Source organism: Vipera berus (assembly GCF_964194415.1).
Source record: "Vipera berus genome assembly, chromosome: 5".
In the NCBI taxonomy this organism is placed as follows: Eukaryota; Metazoa; Chordata; class Lepidosauria; order Squamata; family Viperidae; genus Vipera; species Vipera berus.
Genome location: NC_138207.1, coordinates 94548652 through 94568903, shown reverse-complemented (window position 1 = coordinate 94568903; position 20252 = coordinate 94548652). Strand labels below are relative to the sequence as shown.

Genomic DNA, 20252 nt, shown 5'->3' with positions numbered 1-20252 from the left:
CACAAATTTAAATGTAAAATGTTGCCATTGCTTGAATGGTACATCAGTTTTCAAAACAGAAGCTGTCTGAAACAAAAAAAAACATTATTCTATGCAAAAATTCATTTTTACAATGGGAATTCTCCCTAACGGCAACCATTTTACTTTCTCCCATCTTAAGACACGCTTCTTAATTCCGTGCCCCATCTTAATAGCTTTAAATGACATGCAGTTCATATGTCTTAATGATACTCAAGCATTTTACGTTTCTCTCAATCTTAAAACAAGCTTTCTCTGTCAGATGGGGAGTAGGATATCTCCTTTTGGGGGTGTGAGATCAAGGGTCCTTTAATCGCTTGTCCCAGCTGTGAACCTCTAAAGGTGTAGGCGTTCTTGCCACTCTGTACTACGCAACCAAGGCAAAGTGTGGCCTCAGAACAGTAATCTTCTGGGCTCTTCCTGATAAGCAGCAGGGATTCCACCCCCCACCCCCCAAAAAAAAGTTTTGATTCCAAGCCCAAGATAAGCTGAATAGCAATCAGCAAGAGGATGGGACGCTTTTAAAGAGGAGACCTGGAAAAGGTTTCATGTCTTTCCCCTAAGCGAGAGACCAGGCCACAGGAGATCCAGTTTAATGCCGTCTGAGTCAAAAAATTCACCACCATGCAGGATGTCCATTTTATACTTGCTCATTGTGTCTAATATAAGAGATGGCTTGCTTGTTCTTCATTTGCAACAAAGTGTAATCTCTCTCAACTTTCAATACAAGATCAGTAGCTGTCCAGCAAACAGCTCAGTGTGTTTTCCTTGGACCACTGTTATATGAGGGATTGCCTGCTTTGTTTTTTCCCTCCTTTTTCGACACAGGAGCCCTTTCCTCCTTTACACTGACTTTCTGAAGCTGAAACTAAATTACCTTGAGCTGCCTCTTTATGTTTTTTTTTAATGACCCATGTGGACATTTTATGGTTTTTAAAATAATAATAATAATAATAATAATAATAATAATAATAGTAATAATAATAATAATAATAATAATAATAATAATAATAATAATAATAATAATAATAATAAAAAATAAAAAAAAATTGGTCTGCCCAACTCCTCAATGACTCTGGATGGATTACAATAAAAAATAGGGGGGCGGGGAAGCCCCAACAAATATCAAAGCCATCCAGAAGGCTAACTCAGCATAACAAAAAGCCAAACCAAAACCGTAAGGGCTTCTCAGCCATCCTAAACTGAGGGAAATTAATCAGATTTTTAATAGTTTTTGGAAAGCCATTAAAGCGGCAGCCATGTGGACCTCTGGGAGATGATGTGCCAGTTGGCACAGACCGTTCCTGGAAAGGCACGCTTCCTGGGTTCTGCAAAATGACACTGTTTTATTGCTGAGACCCCAAATGTCCCCATTCTGCCTGGGCAGTTGTCATGATCTCCCCACCCTGTCCACACCGATTAAAAGTGGCCACAGAAAAAGAAGGAGAACTGCACAAGAGAGTGCCTTCCTCTCGCAGACCAAAGCTGGTGCAAAAGGATACCATGGTTAATGGTGCTGAAGACCAGAGGGAGATCAAGGATCCCCAGGATGGATTCACCAACCCATAGCTGCCTGGGTGATTGACAGGCACAGCTAAGGCTGCCTCTCGACTGATCCCTGGCCTGAAATTTGACTGAAGGTCTAGACCAGGGGTAGGCAACCTTGGCTCTTTTATGACTTGTGGACTCCAACTCCCAGAATTCCTGAGCCAGCATGGCTCAGCTTGGAAACCTCTCCCTTTCCCCTCAGCATGGCTGGCTCAGGAATTCTGGGAGTTGAAGTCCACGAGTCATAAAAGAGCCAAGGTTGCCTACCCCTGGTCTAGACCAGGGCTTTTCAACCTTTTCACCCACTGTACCACTTTTAGGATATGGCAACATCCAAGTACCACCAGTCACCTAGGCTTGTGTGGTGCTACCACCGGTTCAGCTCATTCCCCTCCCTCGCTACTTTTCTAGGATGGTCGCATACCACCTGCCAGGTGCCAATGTACCACAGGTGGTACCCGTACCACTGGTTGAAAAGCCCTGGTCTAGTTGATCTATTTTCTCCAGCCTGATCAGCTCTCCAGCCCACTTCTTCACAAAGGTTGAAGACTAGATGGAAATAGAACGATTGGATTTAGAGGAATTTTATTTCCCAACATTCAAACAGAGACACATGGTTTCACTCGGTATAAAATTAAATGTGGAGGGGAGGGATCGCTCTCTTTGAGAGTCCCAGCTGATCAGTTTGTAAATCTGCAGAACCCAAATAAAAATCCTTCAGACAGGACTGTTACTGTTCTCCTGCCTTACTTGCAATTGTCCCTCTGAGGTTTGGGGCCTGTGCTAAAACAGTCCTGTGCTTCTTCCTAAAAGCTCAGATTCTCAGAACCCAACAGATGATGTGAATCAGGAATCCCAGCATGTACAATACACCTGAAAAAATTCAATGGCAAAATCTCGGGGTTTGTGTGACTTTGGGAATATTTGTAATGGGACGAAGGATGAATTTGTCCCAATAGGAAGGGCAGATATTAAAGCCGGCCTTTTTAATATACCTCTGGTTCCTCTCTTGTGGCTGCGCTATCAAATCCAAGAAAAAGCGTGTTCCGTTATAAATGTGTAAATGTTACAAATGTAACTCTGGTTCAGGGAATGACTCCTCATGTCCTCCAGCGATGGGGTAGACCTGCGTCTCATGAGCATCTGCGGAGGATGGCGTTGTTTTAATTGCTTCAGATTTAGATTGGAGGTTTGCTTTGATGCCTCAATTAATGCATTGTGATTGTTTTCATACTGGTGTTCTTATGCATTCAGGGGGGTTGACTGTTAGCCTCCAGGCTGCATAGATTTTCGAAGGAAATCAATGGCCTTTTCCCTTTTCAGGATGGTCGGCTCCTACCTGGGTGGCAGAGGAACTGAGGGTGTGTGAGAGGGATTGGCACAGGGCACTTGACTTACTCCAACAGGAGCTGCTGTGTGAGGATGAAGTGGAATCAGATTGGGGATGCTCCTATCAGCTCCCTGGAGGGGGGAAAGTGTGGGGGTGAAATGGGCCCTCTGGATAGAAGTACTGGCCCAGCAACAGGAAAGTAGCCGGACAGTGGTATTCTTGTGAGACAGAAACTTCACCTGAAAATGTGCTTCTGGGTTCCCCAAACCTTACGGCTGGCGGTTGTGTTGCTTTACCAGTCTCCTCTGTTTTGTCACATGGTTGATTCCCTTATAGGGTGGAGATTAGATTGTCAAAATGGGGAGGGAGGAAAACAGATGTGTATTAGCAAGTCCATATTGCAGGTAAACCCATCGGCACACATTTAGCAAAATATAAATTATTGGCGTTTGAGAGAAGTGGCGTGCCTCTCACCACAAGTAGGAGAAAAATTAGTTGCTGTGGCCATCTGCTTAATGGGGAGGGGTGACTAATAGCTCCCGCTTTCCCATCTTCACACAGAGGTTGTTGAACCAGGCTGGGCAGCAAACAGAGATTATCTCTGAGGGGTGGGGGATCAGAGTTGTGTCCCTTAAATGTCCCTGCCTGCTCCTCTGGTCTCTCCTGGGGCAGCTCTGGGTCCCCTTTGGAATAGGAGCTTTGCAGGGTATATGGAAGAAAAAAGGGGGGAGAGTGAGAGATGTTACATTATCAGCGGGAAAGTATATTTCTCATAACGGATGATAATTAGCACCATAATCTTCAGTCCAAATAGTCAATTAGACAAAATAATTATGTCTCTACAAGATGTCTGTATAATGTTAGTAACTTGGTATGTTTTAGCAACCTAAATTATTCTGTTCTTCTGTTATGATGGGTTGGCTATGTTTTTTCCCCTAGAATTTAATTAATCTCCCCATTCTAAGAATCGATTAAAACTTGGGAAGCTTCAATACTCATAATTTTTCACATGTATAGACAAGACAGAGAGGTTGTGATTTCGTCACGCATGAGCAGGTCTGATACTCATAAACAATTATGGCTATTATTTTCTCACACAAAACAGCCACCCAGTTCCCAGCTCCTTTCAGTGTAGTCACAATGCACTTTTCAGAAAGAGGTAAACCCCCCCCCCATCAAAATTCCTGTTTACTCTCTGCCACTTCTGCAGCTTCTCACTACTCATTGGGACCTGCCTCCCAGAATTGTGTGCAGACTTTGCCCTTGATCCCATGGGTGCTTTTCTGCCACCTCTGGTTCAAGATTATGCAAGTGGAAGAGTTAGCCTGTCTGGAGGGCATCAGCCCATCAAAGGCAATGATACCCATGCAGCCCAATACTTACCATCTTAGCACTGCTTTCAGAAATATATATTTTTCTAGTTTACATGCCAACTGTCATGTATTTATCAAAATAAGTTCACAATCTTAAGCCCGGAGATGGCAAAGGCTCTTTATGGTGGTCTCGAGTGGGCAGAAATTAGGAATAGAGAATTATAATTGGAACTGAAGGAACATAATTTGTTCAAAAGGAAGTGAAGCGGTAAAAATGGGGAGGAAGCTGCACTGTGAGTTAAAAGTACCCGCTTCTGCTCAGAAATCTAGGAATAAAATCTGCTAGTGCAGAAAAGAGCATTTGAATTAGAAAATTGGGGGGGGGGGGACCTATCAAATCGATGCAATTGTTACGGCCTATAATTGCCTGCCCATCGCAATAGATGTGGGCAGTGTTTCCTACAAGCAAGTTGCAGCTCTTTCAAAGTTGTAGTGATGGGAACATTCATTAGAGAGATATTGGACCAACGAAGAGTGCAGAGAAGAGCAACAAAGATGATTAGGGGACTGGAGGCTAAAACATATGAAGAACAGTTGCAGGAATTGGATATGTCTAGTTTAATGAAAAGAAGGACTAGAAGTGACACAATAGCAGTGTTCCAATAGTTAAGAGGCTGCCACAAAGAAGAGGGAATCAAGCTATTCTCCAAAGCACCTGAAGGCAGGACAAGAAGCAGTGGATGGAAACTAAAGGAGAGAAGCAATCTAGAATTAAGGAGAAATTTCCTGACATAACAATTAATGAGTGGAACAACCTGCCTCCAGACGTTGTGAGTGCTACAATACTGGAAGTTTTTAAGAAGAGATTGGACAGCTGTTTGTCTGGAAGGATATAAGGTTTCCTATCTCAGCAGGGGGTTGGACTAGAAGACCTCCAAGATCCCTTCCAACTCCGTTATTCTATTATGCTGTTAAAAACTCTGTTGCGATTGTCCTAGTTGACTCCTTTCTCTAGGAAAGGTGGAAGAGTTAACTCAGTGGAGAAGACTGAAGAATGAGAATATCTGGGACTTTGGAGAAGGCCAAAGTATAGTTGGACTTCAAAAAGGGGTTTTTAAAGTCAGGGCAACAAAAGGAGGTCTCCCTGACAGAAAAAAACGCAAACTGGAGCAAGTTAATATGGCCATGCAACCATATACTTTGCCTTAGGGAAAACATGAAAAGCATTCATGTAGGATATGAAAAGAAGGATGGTAGAAAGCTTGGAAATGTATACCGTGGAAGAGTATAGGCAGGTAGTCTGGAGCCTCCGAGATGGTTTCAGAAAATAAAAGCTCAGAATGAGAAAGGTTGGCAAAACGTACTTCAACAGGTTTATTCAGACTGGAAAGGCCACGGCCTTAAAACATTCCTTTTCCATCAGGCTGACCTGGACTGACGACAGGGATTTTTTTAAATGTTTTTAATTTTATTATTGGGGCTGCTAGTTTAATCCTTTTTTAACTTTTGTATTATTGTATTTTTTTATTGTTGTTAGCCGCCCTGAGTCCTTCGGGAGATAGGGCGGCATATAAGTCCCAAAAAATAAATAAATAAATAAATAAATAAATAAATAAATAAATAAATAAATAAATAAATAAATAAATAAATAAATAAATAAATACATAAAAGAGTCTGCATGGCAGCCATTAAAGGAACATGGCAGCCACCAGAATTATGAAGAAGATAAAAAAGAGCAAATGAACCAAGAAGCGGAGGCTCTTTTAGAAGAAGGTCAAAACCAGGAGACAGAAGCCCCCAATTAAGAGACAAGAAGGCCAGTTCTAACAACAAGAAAGATGAAACCGGTGATTGGGGGAGGCATCCAAGCAGAGCCAGACCATCATCTGCCCGGATGCTTTCATTTAGACTGGGTGATCTCCAGGGCCCCTTCCGGTTCTAGGATGGTCGTTGCTAAGAACAGGCCCATCATTTCAGGGTCTCAGAGGTGCCAACCCAAGAAAGCATTGCACCATGGTTCCTGCTTATGTTAGGTAAAGATAAAGGTTCCCCCGCACATGCGTGCTAGTCATTTCCGACTCTAGGGGCCGGTGCTCATCTCCGTTTTAAAGCCGAAGAGCCAGCGCTTGTCCGAGGACATCTCTGTGGTCTTGTGGCCGGCATGACTAGACGCCAAAGGCGCACGGAATGCTGTTACCTTCCCACCGTAGTGGTCCCTATTTTTCTACTTGCATTTTTAGGTGCTTTCGAACTGCTAGGTTGGCAGAAGCTGGGACAAGTAACAGGCACTCACTCTGTTACGCGGCACTTGGGATTCGACCTGCCAAACTGCCGACCATCTGATCGACAAGCTCAGTGTCCTAACCCACTGAGCCATCGCGTCCCTTCTGCTTATGTTACCTGCATCTAAAATGGGAGGGGTCTGCACATTCAGGCTCTTCTGTGCACCAAATTATGTCATTAGCAGACACAGGCCTAGTGCAATTGGGGCTGGATTCAGCCAGAATGTAAGGCTTTCCCAGCCCTGTGGAGGCCAGCAATGCAATACCAGGAAATGCTAAGCATACGTTTCAATTCTCCAATCAAAGGTGTTTTAGTTGAATTGTATGTATTAATATTAGTAATATTGTCACATGTCATTTTGCTGCAGAGACCCTTTGTTCTGGTCCTGTATATTGATTGAAATGATGATAATTATAATAAGGTTGGATTATGGTGATTACCGTTGTGTTACCAGTGTGCTGCTGTAACCTGTGGTATTTTATAGTTATTGTTTAATAATAGCATCATAGCAAGTTCCTCCAGGTGTCATATAACTAAACACTCCATTTGTAAACGGAATTAAAATCCACACTACAAGCAGTTGCATGAAAGAGTCAAGGCTGCAGTTTTGGCAACCTGAAAAATTCCACAGCTCCCTCTTTTGGGCTAAACCAGGGGTAGGCAACCTTGGCTCTTTTATGGCTCGTGGAGTTCAATTCCCAGAATTCCTGAGCCAGCATGGTTGGCTCAGGAATTCTGGGAGTTGAAGTCCACAAGTCATAAAAGAGCCAAGGTTGCCTACCCCTGGACTAAACCAAGTCACAAAACGCAAAGCAAAGTTCATGGTAACTTTCCATCAATGGAACAAGAGATTCCATTCCAACAAGGAGTTTCCACTTGGGGACAGGGATGGCAGAGTCAAAGGAGAATGGGATAAGATCTGTTTTCAGATGACTCAGATTTTTGTGGCCAAATAGATCTGATGGTCCATGAGTCCTGAGTTGAGCTTCATTTGCTTGTGAGATGGACTTGTTAATTTCTGGCAGTGCGGAATGTATAGTCTTTCTGCAGTTACCTTGCGTGTCTGTGTCTTCAATAACAGGATTATCTGTTGCTGATGGAGTTGTGACTGTGCTCATCCTTTAGTTGTTAGATGGCCAACATTGATCATGCCAACCAAAGGTTAGCCATGGCAGGCCCTGAAAAGGAGGAGGTGAGCACCTGGCAATGGAGGTGCTAATCCTTTGCTCCTTTAGAAGCAGACCTGAAACGCCTGGTCTGGCGCCCAGATTCTTCTGAAAACATGAACCTTGGCCTCGCTGAGCCTTGGGGGGGAAGGATCGGGCTAAGAGTCCCTGGTCCCTGGTAAGATCACGTTTGCGTAAGGCTCTTTAAAAGTGCCAGCCAAGATTTATGGAGTGTTGGCACATTAATACACGGCTTTCAAGCATTTTCCCTGCTGGGATCTGTTGGACACCAAGTCCCATGATCCCCGGCCAAAATGGCCATATAAAATCAAGTTGTAATTGCTTGTATGATGTGTGAAGCCATGCATCTTGGCCTTTGGTGTCCATAATGTCCAGCAGAGTGGGCATATTGGTTAAGAATACGGGAGTTGATGTCTAAGGCACCTGGAAGAGATTGAATGGGGTCTTTAAAAATCGCTGAAAACTTCTGAAATTGCCTAACTTGGCAATATTTGGCATTCTCGCTTGGTATCCCATAAAATGTTGGTGTTTGTTATAGTTTCCTTAAAAGTAACAGCAATTTCAGTTTCAATTATCTGGAAGGGTCCTTTCTGCAAGGATGCCAGCTGGCCCTGTGACGCTGCCACGGTGTGTCCTCTGGCAATGAAGTAGAGCAAAGTTCAGTCAACCGATTTTGATTAAATAGGCGTTCCGTAGAGGTCAGTTCGCTAAAATAATACAGGAAGTCCTTGACGTAGGACTCCAATTGAGCCCAAAATTTTTGTTGTTAAATGAGACATCCGTTAAGTGAGTTTTGCCCCGTTTTATGACTTTTCTGGCCACTGTTGTTAAGTGAATCATTACATTTGTTAAATTAGTAACACGGTTGTTAAGAGGATCTGCCTTCCCTATTGACTTGGCTTGTCAGAAGGTCGCAAAAGGGGGATCACGTGACACACACACACACACACACACACACCTGGAACGCTGTGACTGCCATAAATGCAAACTGGTTGCCAAGCATCCCAATTTTGATCACTTGATGCTGCAACAGGCCAAGTGTGAAAAACGGTCATAAGCCACTTTTTCAGTGATGTTGTAACTTTGAACAGTCACTAAGCGAACCGTTGTAAGTCGAGGACTTCCTGTAATTTAAGGACACTTGGGCGGGGGGGGGGGGAAGAGGAATTAAAACTAACTGCCTGAAAACATGTGCAGGAAATCAGAGCATTGCCAATTATCCTGTTTGCAGGAGACTTGCAAAGAGTTTTTACAATATTTCTTGGGTGATTATGTCAAATGTTTCGTGTAACTTTTGTAACAAAGGTTTATTTCAATATTTGTGTATTAGACAAGGAAACTGTATCATAAACAGGAATTTTCTAGTGACTCAGAGTTCCAGGAACCCCATTTATAATTAGATCATTTGTGCAAATAAGAACAAGTTCGAACCGTTACTCATCATGCTATGCATTTTTGCCTCTGCAGATTAATTACATTTTCAAATAGGGGCCCTTGCTTAATCTCTGGCAATACAGAGGATGGAACACATACACACATCTCTGGTTTCCAATTATTTAGAAGTGAATCCTTTTTCAACTGGTATTCTTGAAATATGTATAAAAAGTTGATTTAAATAACATTAACAATCATAACATGTGCGATGTGATCTGAACAAGAAAGACTAGCCTAGTCAAGGATGTCCCTTTACACTTCCCCAAAATGGGCATCTGCTCACGTGAAATCTCCATGGGTTATTTATTTCTGTGAAGGCTACAAAGGCAAAGATTCCTTCAAGTCAAGCTCAATTCCTGGAGACTTGTGGGCTTGCCCTCTTTGGGGATGAGATATAGCCATGGTGGCGAACCTATGGCACGGGTGCCACAAGTGGCACGCAGAGCCCCCTCTGTGGGCACGGGCACCATCACCCCAGTCCTAGGCCTTCCAATGGGTTTTATAAAACCTTTTCGCTTTAGGCCTCCACCGCCGTGTGCAAAAAAAAAAAAGGTTCAATCAATCAATTTCAACTTCTCGCAGGAAAAAAAAAGATCTCGTAAAGTTGGAATTGATGATTGAACTTTTTAGTCCCACCCAGTCTGCCGTTACCACCGCAGCCACGCCCACCCAATGGGCCACACACACACCCAATGGGCCATGCCCACCCGGCACCGGACGATACATAAGTGGGTTTTGGGTTGCAGTTTGGGCACTCGGTCTCTAAAAGGTTCGCCATCACTGAGATATAGACTTCTCAGTGTAACCTACTGAAAATCCTGGCCTTTTCTGTTGGTCTCCCACCCAAAGACCTAACCAGGTCTGAGCCCGCTTAGTGTATTTGAACATCTACTGCAATGGTTTAAGTGCAAAGTGCTGCAGCCAAGTCACCCGTTTACAAAGAAGTGCTTTCTTTCCATAGGTCTGTGGTGGCGAACCTATGGCCCGAGTGCCACAGGTGGCACGCAGAGCCCTCTCTGTGGGCATGGGCGCCATCACCCCAGTCCTAGGCCTTCAGCTGGGTTTTATAAAACTTTTTCGCTTTAGGCCTCCGCTGCCGTGTGCAAAAAAAAAGGTCCAATCAATCAATCATTTTCAACTTCTCGCTGGAAAAAAAAAGATCTCGCAAAGTTGGAATCAATTGATTGAACTTTTTAGTCCCACCCAGTCTGCCGTTACCACGGCAGCCACGCCCACCCAATGGGCCACGCCCACCCAATGGGCCACGCCCACCCGGCACACGATGATACATAAGTGGGTTTTGGGTTGCAGTTTGGGCACTTGGTCTCTAAAAGGTTCTCCATCACTGCCATAGGGGTTTGGCTCCCTCTTGTGCTGATGCCCTGGGGGGAGGCAGAGTAGCCTGCCCTGAGTCCTGGCTGGAGACCCAGAAACGGCTCCTGCTCAAGACTCAAAAGGTCTCCTGATTTGTCCTCCGGGAAGTGAGTTCCATGGATATTGGTGGAGCAGAGCAAAAGATCAACACTTTTGGATCTACTGCCATGAGGCTTCTTCTTAAAATTTTAGAACCAATTCAAACATTTGAACGGCCAATATGCCCTACTTTGGAATTGCTTTTAATGAAAGTAGGATTTTTTTAAAAAAAAAATGGGAAGGGTTAGGGAAAAGGCAAAAGTGTGGGAAGACGCAATGTTTTGGGTGGATGGAAATTAGGGGAGACCGAGTCGTGCTGCGTGCCACCTGGAGAGGAGAGGAGAGGAGAGTCACAAAAAGGGAGCCACCTCAGCCCATGTCCCTGCTAGCTCCTCCTTTTAGAAACTGAAAGGAAAGAAGCCCCTCCTCAAAGGACCCCCTCGCAAAGCCTGTGGAGCCTCTGTAAAGAGGGGCATCTGTCTTCCAGGCTGGCCCAGAATCCTCAGGCTGCTTTTCAGGCGGCGCTCTGCTGAGAGAAGATCTTCTCCGCATTGTTTGGTGAGAAAAGCCTGTTGTAATTTGGTGACGATACAAGTCAGGGGCCAACGTGACCTTTCCCCCCTTTGGCTCTTCCAGGATGAAGTCATTGCTGCTTCCGAAAAAGTAACCGTGAAGCTCGAGGACTTGGCCCAATGGGCCCAGACAGATATCTCCAAGTGGAAACGTGGCGTCCGGGATGAAGCCTTCACACCTCCAGAACTGAGCAAAGATGGCCAGAGGGAAGCCCTAGGAAGGTTCCGGCAATCCACACACAACAGTGGCCTCAATTTCAAGGATATTTTAAAGGAAAAGGCCGACTTGGGTGAGTGCTCCTTTGGTTCTTGTGTAAGATGGCTTCTGTGATTACTGAGAGGATCAGTTTTCTTGGGCTTTCCTTGACTGAAGGGAGAACGGATGTGGTGGCAGAGATTCAGGGAATCTGGTAAGGACTTCTAAGGTGATGGTAAAATGAAGGAACATTCAAGTGTCTGCTGGGCTACAGAAGGTGAAGCATATTGAAAGTTCCCCAGAGGCAAGGATAATGTGTGAATGATATTTGAGTAGAATAAATGCATAGGAATCAATGCAAACTGCCAGAATTTAGAAGGAGGGCCACTGTTTACTCTAGGCCATTGTAGGGACCTCTGCTGCCTTCCCTATAGGTCTTGTGTAAGGCGGTCAAGAAAGGGTTTTTTTTCTTGTGTGTGACTTTCATTGGGCCCTCTTACAAATTTCAGTGGAGCTTTCTGATGGACTAAGCATTTTGCTTCTGTCTTTGTAAAGTCTGAAGCTTAATAGGGTTGCTTGCTCCTTGGTCATTTTGTTTCCCATTGGCTGAACCCATGAAAGATTCCCTTTCTGGGTTTGGAAGTCCTGAGGCTGGCTCAGCCTCTCTCTCTCTCTGGCATCTGCACCAATCCTGCCACCATCTAAGCTGGTGAGCCTCACTCAGATCAAAACACTCTTAGAGGCCTGGATGTTAAACATTGTCCACCTTCGTGTTAGTTAGAAGGTTACAGGGATCACATCCCCAGCTGTCCTGTTAATGCTTTCCATGTTTTAGTTATTTTTCTAGCTGTTGGGCTTCTCAGAGACAGAGCCTTTTTAAAGACAGTCTTCTGTTTTGTAATCTTCTGATAGCAGGTACCTAAACAGAAACTAGCAAGTTTACCCAGAAATCAAAATAATTAAAACAGATCTTCAGAGACTTCTTTACAAAATCTCCTCTTTGTATATTTTGCCCAACAATTCAAGTGACACAATCAATACATAATCCAAAGGGTTTGATTCATCATTAAGGAAATCATGTTGTCTGGCAGGGCCATGTAATCCTGTATCCTGCCAGATTGTATAAGTTGAAGTTTTTCCAATAGAGACACAGACATGTCTTCCTTTCAGGAAATGTAATTTTATGCTCTGTTCTGGGATGTGAAACCCCCAAATGCCCAGAACTCTGCAAGTTTCCAAGCTCCATGCAGAAGCCCTATGAAAGTTCTGACCAGGGCTGGTGGCCTTGGCTTATCATGGTTTCTTCATTTAAAGCTTCAGGGGGGAAAGGTTGACCTCCTTATTTTCTGGAGGTATGTATGGACATAATCTTTTACCTTTGTTGCACGGCTGGTGGGTCTTGTGACCCTTTGGACTTTCTATCTCACCCTTAAGTGAACAGAAGTAGACTTTTTCCTTCTGGGAAAGCCTCTCTGCTGGCAAAGTTGGGTTTTTATTTCAATCAGAAGACGGGGGTTCCGAAGGTGGTGGAAGATTGGGGAAGATTTCTGATGTCTGGCAGGGCAGACATTTTACTTTTTTATCACATTTATCTTTCTTTTTAAAAAAAACAACACCATTTTCTTTGATTTACAAGTATGGTTTAGATATTAGTCTTTTTAAAAGATCCTGATGATATTTTGGTACTAGTAACTAGAGTATTTAAAAAGTTTCTGATCTGATTGTGGATAAAATGTTAGACTACATTAGCAGAGATTGTTTATTCAGATTTTTCACAACCATTATTTGTGAAAGACTCGTGTAATCCTCAATTTTTCCCTGGTAAAACAGACCAGTAGTCTTTGAGAAGGAATCCAAATTGACACAATGCCAGTGTGCAAGCAGAGTCCAACTTGGCTCGCCTCGTGCAGGCGGGTCAGTGGGCCAGATGTGTAGCTTGTAGTTATTGCTAAGCCCAGGATGACTGTGAGTTATTCTTTACACATCTCGTTGTGTCACATGATGCGAGTGTAATTCTTGCTTGTTTGGGATTGGGAGGTTTATGGGTCAGTGTGTCAATTTTGTGTGTTAGCCTAGGAAACAACTTTATTTTGTTATCCCAGGATTAAGGTATAATGTAGTGTGTGAGCCAGCAATAGTGTCTGAGGCCAAAATGACAGGGAAAAGCTTTCCCCAGAATCCCCATAATAAAACTATCTCTTCCACAATATTTGACAACATGAAGCTGACTAAATAGATCAGCCCTGCTCGGAAGCCAGGCTATAAAAATGATCCCTGTAACAAACCACTAGAGAAAATGAGGGCCTGCTTCACATCTCCCCTCTGTTGCTGTGCAACTCGTGCTGGACTCATCCTGGCCAAGGAAAACAATATCTTTTGAGGGATGCTGGGATCAGGGAATTGGGCTGGCCCTGGAAAGAGAAAGGAACCGGATGGGTCAACTTCTGGTTAGGTTCCAGGCCATGGACCTCCATCTGGTTCTGCCAGGTTCAGTTCAGCTGAGAAGGATTTTACGGAAGTAACATTACAGAAGTAAATCCCAAAGCTGCAAAGGCAGCTGAAGGTAAATGCTCTGTTGAGACGGTTGGGTGCAAATGGCAAGCTGATGTGATAAAGTCGGTCAAGTCCCCGGGAATGCTAATGTTATTCTTGATGATCTGCCCACTGGTTAAGACTGATGGGCTGCCGAAGCCACTGGCAGCCCTTTGCTCTCTGCAGTCCTCAGAGGAGCTCGGCAGAAGAAGAGCCCAGGACGGTTGAGGACCATGGGACTCCGTTCCTCTCCAGGAGGAAAGTCCAAGGTGGGGCTAGTCAGCAGGAGAGCAGCGGTTGCAGCCATCGCTTGATTTATATCAGGAATACTGTTTCTTTTAGATGCTTATCAAAATAACAGAAGTTCAGCCTTACCGTTTAGATAATAATAGAACTGGTTGTGGAATGTGTTATTCACATTAAGCATGTAAACCTGTTTTTCAAGACAAATTCATTTGATTAGATCATTTATTTGCAGGACCTCTGGTGGTTTTATATTTCTTGATCCTCCTCTACCACCTCCTCTTCCTCCTTCAGAATTGTGATATTTTTAGCGTAGGTTGACTTGCATACCCATCTCTGGTAAATCAGAATAGCTGAATGAAGGTTTATTTATTTTACAGATTTTGAGCATCTGTGTGATATATAAGCAAGCCCACTGAACGTAGGAGAATGCATATCTTCATTCACGTATTCATTCATTGGTCTACCTATTCTTCAAGAAAAGAAATCAAATTATTTTATAAAACTTCTTACGGAGTTCCTTTAAATGAAGTATGAAAGCTGTTTTTAGGTTTTATTGCCCCATAAAGATGTCATTATAGTGGCACTCTGGTTATATGCATTGAGTTGGTGTTTAAGCAAGAAAATATGTTTCTACAGGTTGATTTTTTTATTGAAACCCTTTGAGACATACAGTAGAAAGTGTCATAGGATAAGGTTATTAAAACAGAATTCCCAAGTTTGCAGTGAGTTTATTGTCAGTTACACAGCCACAAACTCTCTTGAGGACCTGCAGTTATAAATGGCTTCATCTCCAAATGTGCCATTGGAAAAAGATAAAAAAGACTGAACAAACAGAGCTGGGCTTGCATGGAAATAAGCAGAAGGAAGGATTTACAATTAGTAGAGGGCACTCCATTTATTGGGGCTGCTGCCCCTCTTCTTTGTTTCTTATCAAGGTGCTCTGGCTTTATTGCATGAATCATCTGGAAATTGTGGCGACTTTACACATCACACTCACTCTTGCATAAAAACAGAATGAGTTTATGCAGTGTGTAAGACGCGGTGGCTCAGTGGGTTAGGACGCTGAGCTTGTCGATCAAATGGTCGGCAGTTTGGCAGGTTGCATTCCGAGTGCCGTGTAGCAGAGTGAGCATCTGTTACTTGTCCCAGCTTCTGCCAACCTAGCAGTTCAAAAGCATGTAAAAATGCAAGTAGAAAAATAGGGACCACTCCGGTGGGAAGGTAACAGTGTTCCGTGCGCCTTTGGCGTCTAGTCATGCCGGCCACATGACCATGGAGACGTCCTCAGACAAGCGCTGGCTCTTCAGCTTTGAAACGGAGATGAGCACCGGCCCCTAGAGTCGGAAACAACTAGCATGCATGTGCGGGGGAACCTTTACCTTTACCTTTAAGACATAAACAGTTGTTTATAAACTACTCACAATTCCAAATCTTGCTTGTTTCCCCCCGGGTTATAATGTTGCATGAATCTAGCAACACTGCATCTTTTGGGCTGAGATTTAGGCCAGGTCAGGGGCTAAACTGATGGCTGAGTCTGGTTTTAGGCAATGAATGCATGAAGTTTTCTGTGGAAGCTGCAACTTCTTTTTCCTGAGGTTTTCCTGGACTCTTTGCATAAACAACCACCAGCGCTGACTGGCCAGCCCATCTGTGGTTTGCAGAGTGGAAAGAAATGAGGAAATTGATATAGTGACAGAGCAGGCAACCTGTGCCTCCTCAAACAGGGTGAAATTCCAGTCCATGCCAACCAGTCCCATCAATGGTGAGGGCAGGGGACATCTGCCCACCAACAACCTTTGAAGGGCATATCTTGCTTAGTGTCCTGTGACACTAACCAGCTTTGCTCCCACCCTTGCTTTTTGGGGTCTTCCATAATTTGCTTGCCAATTTGTGCTTGCTGGATTTGACGTGGGAAAATCAATTAAATGGGGGAAGAGATTACTCAAGTTGCCATACTGAATTATGGTTTGTTTCTCCTGTTCAATAAGCCCACGAGATTATCGAGGTGGTTAGGAACACTTCACTCAGTTAGAATCTCTCTCTCTCTCTCTTTCTCTTCTCTCTCTCTCTCTCTCTCTCTCTCTCTCTCTCTCTCTCTCTCTCTCTCTCTCTCTCTCTCTCTGTGTGTGTGTGTGTGTGTGTGTGTGTGTGTGAAGGATGGAGAAGTTGGAGAGGGGGGTGTCATGCCTTGAACTGCACGCAAAACATTAGAAAGTAGAAAGTTGTCTTTTATTTAGCATGATAAGAACAAGACACATTTTTTTGTGGATGATGAATGTCTGCAATGAGTATGACCATCACAAATTACAACACACATGGTCTGTCTTTCATCCTGTGAGCATAAATGATTACTTTGTGGCATAGATTGTTTCATAGTTTCTTTCATTAAAATGTGAAATATGAATTAAATATGAATGCTTGGAGCATACTATCTTTGGTGAAGTCATCTGAAAAAGGTTGGCTGTGCTGGTGGTGTTATCCCCCTCCCCCTTGAGTAACAAATTTAAGCTGATTTTCTAGGTATATCTTGTATGTGATCCCAAAGGTGCTTTTTCACGAGGCAACTAGACTTCCCCCCACATCCAGTCAGAGCTGAAGAAGCTTCTTGGATGAGAAGTGAAACATCTTCAAACAAAAACAAGGAAGTCTAGTTGCACCTTTGGGATAACTGTGACCTGGATGACTGAGAATCTCCATAGACATTTTATATGTGAATTGAGAATTCCTAGGTAATCTAAACTCAACAGAGACAAAAGGAACATAGCCAAGAACATGTTGCTGAGAGTCTAACAAATCTGTTGCATGTTGGTCTTCCATAGCCAGGGTAAAAATCTCAAGCTAGTAGTTTTGTTAGTTTTTTAACTTTTATTAATGTGTACGCTGAGATGTTGCACTTGTTTAATTGCTTAATTGGTTAGAAGCAGAGCTGCTAAATATATCTAATAGTTTAACAAGCTGACTGCCCTTTATTTGGTAAATCAGAGGCCACTTCTTTAATTGCATTTTTCACATTCCAGGTAAATGATGCTTGTACATGTTTGTTTTATTTGTCACATATTTGGTGGCCAATGCATGGATCTGCATTAATACAGTCATTATTTTGAGCCAAGTATGTGCCGGTATTGTTGTGGGTGGAGGTGATCTGTATAGGGCCATGAAGGGTCTCCAATAAAGATGTCCAAATTGACCCTTTCTTCTGGTTGGATGGTGTTTCTTCAGCCAAGAACCAATTGATTCACCTCCATTTGAGTTTGAGTATAGGTTTGCTACAATCTGAGACTCTAGCAAAGTCCTGGATTGTGTGAAGAGCCGTACTCGTATTCAAGAAAATGCAAGTCAGGTTTCCCTTCAAATCTTAAAAATTGTGGACTTGTAAAATCCTCCTGTTATCTGGGCAGGCACTGGCTCAGGGACTCCATCCAGCCCAACTCTCAGTGTTTCCCTTTCCCAGCAGGTCCGTGAGCATATTTGGAGCCAGAAATACTGGCATTTATTTTTCCTCCTGTTGTCTCTAGGACTTATCACTGATTATTTTATTTCTACTTTATCACATTCCTTTGTCAGCCTAAATGTTGTGGTTTAATTCAATACACTGATTTTCTGCTCAGCTGAATGTCTCCCATGGAGCCCAGCAATTCGTCTGAATGAGTCAATGGCAACTCATCCATTTTAAAATCACTTTTTCTCCTCCTCCCATTTAGCACCAACCCCCAAAGCCTTTTTTGTTGTTACTCTTATTAAAGTCCACCTAGGTCTTAGGGAGTCTTTCATCTGCTGTTTTGGAAAGTGCCAAGTAAAAGAGAGGACTAATTATAATAGTAATAATAATTATTGCTTTCATTTGTAAGCTGCATACATTCATTGTTTTTGGCTGAAGTGGCATAAAACTATTGGTAATAAAATAAATGAATGCATGTTTCTGTTGCGCCTGGCATCTTATCTAGGTTTTTGGGGTTCCAGTTTAAACGTTTTCCTGTTTCTCCAGTATTATTTCTTTTTGTCTCATTCTGGTGCTAAAGAGCTAAGAGCTGCAAGCCCATTCAGGTGTGGATGGGTCATTCAGCACAACTGTACAGCATAGGAAAGAGTCAGCATCAGCATCAGAATCAGAATAAGAATAACAGAGTTGGAAGGGACCTTTTAGGTCATCTAGTCCAACCCCCCACCCAAGCAGGAGACCCTACATCATTTCTGACAGATGACAGTCCAGTCTCTTCTTGAAAGCTTCCAGTAATGGAGCTCCCACAACATCTGAAGGCAAACTGTTCCATTGGTTGATTGTTCTCACTGTTAGAAAAATTCTCCTTATTTCTAGGCTGAATCTCTCCAGTGGTGGGATTCAAACATGTGAACAACCAGTTCTCTGTGTGGATGCCGCTTCCAGAAGTCCATTCTGAGCCTGGTCCACAAAAGATTAGCTACCAGTTCTGCGAAGTGGTGCAAACCAGCTGTATCCCACCACTGAATCTCTCTTTGGTCAATTTCCATCCATTATTCCTTATCTGGCCTTCGGGTGCTTTGGAAAATAGGTTGACCCATTCCTCTCTGTGACAGCCCTTCAAATATTGGAACACTGCTATCAGGTCTCTCCTGGTCCTTCTCTTCATTAGCCATGCCCAGTTCCTGTAGCCGTTCCTCATATGTTTTTTGTATCCAGTCCCCTAATCATCTATGTTGCTCTTCTCTGCACTTTTTCTAGCATCTCAACACCTTTTTTATAGCGTGGAGACCAAAACTGGTTGCAATATTCTAGGTGTGGTCTTACTAAGGCTTTATAGAGTAGTATTAGTACCTCACATGATCTTGATTGAATCACTGTGTTAATGCAGTTTAGGATTGCATTGGCTTTTTTGGCTGCCACTGCACACTGTTGGCTCATATTTAATTGCTTGTCCACTAAGACTTCAAGATCCCTGTCACGGTGACTGCAATATATGTGTACTATGTGTGTACTTTTAGTTTTTCTTGCCTAAGTGTAAGACTTTACTTTTCTCCACATTGAATTTAATTTTGTTAGATAGGGCCCAGTGTTCATGTCTGTCAAGATCCATCTGTATCTTGAGCCTATTATCTAGGTCCGTGGTGGCGAACCTATGGCACGCATGCCACAGGTGGCATGCAGAGCCCTCTCTGTGGGCACACGTGCCATCGCCCCAGTCCTAGGCCTTCAGCTGGGTTTTATAAAACCTTTTCGCGTTAGGCCCCCACCGCCGTGTGCAAAAAAAAAGGTTCAATCAATCAATAAATTTCAACTTCTTGTGGGGGAAAAAAAAGATCTCGCAAAGTTGGAATTGGTTAATTGAACTTTTCAGTCCCACCCAATCTGCGTTACCACAGCAGCCACACCCACCCCAATGGGCCATGCCCACCCAATTGGACATGCCCACCCAATGGGCCACACCCACCCGGCACCCAACGATACATAAGTGGGTTTTGGGTTGCAGTTTGGGCACTCTTTCTCTAAAAGGTTTGCCATCACTGATCTAGGTTGTTGGCTATTCCTGCCAGCTTAGTATCATCTGCAAATTTGATCCCTTCTATTCCTTCATCTAAGTCGTTTATGAAGATGTTGAAGAGTACTGGGCCTAGAACAGAACCTTGTGGTACCCCACTGCTTCCTTCCTTCCATCCATGTAGATGTGGTACCATTAAGGACTACTCACTGAGTACAATTTGTCAGCCAGTTAAAAATCCATCTAATGGTGATACTGTCTATCCCATTTTTTTTAGTTTTCCAAGAAATAGGTTGTGGTCTACTTTGTCAAATCCCCTGCTGAAATCTAGGTATACTATGTCCACAGCATTTCTCTGATCTACAATTTAATCACCTGGTCAAAGAAAGAAATACGATTGGTTTGGCATGATCTGTTTTTAACAAACCCGTGCTGGCTTCTAGTTATTATTTTGTTTCTAGATGTTCGCAGATCTGTTTTTAATGACCTTTTCCAGTATCTTTCCATGTTCTGATTGGTCTGTAGTTTCCTGGGTCTGTTTTTTCTTTCCTCCTTTTTTGAAGATGGGAACCACATCAGCTCTTTTCCAATCCTCTGGTAGTTCCCCAGTGCTCCAAGATATTTTTTTCCCAAACACGCTTGGGATCCAGGATTCCCCTTGTCCAGATGTCTCAGAATGTCCTCCAAGGAATTGTCCAGAGCACTCCCAGACATCTGAATAAGGCAA

The 20252-nt window shown here is 43.4% G+C and overlaps 1 protein-coding gene across 1 annotated transcript in view; it reads left to right on the top strand.

Annotated features, from left to right (window-relative positions):
* ARID5B (AT-rich interaction domain 5B) overlaps positions 1 to 20252 on the top strand; it is a 147172-nt gene that overhangs the window by 14903 nt on the left and 112017 nt on the right. Inside the window, exon 3 of the mRNA XM_081328689.1 lies at positions 11163 to 11388. Coding sequence (XP_081184815.1) covers positions 11163 to 11388 — 226 coding nt within the window. The remainder of the gene's footprint in view (positions 1 to 11162; positions 11389 to 20252) is intronic.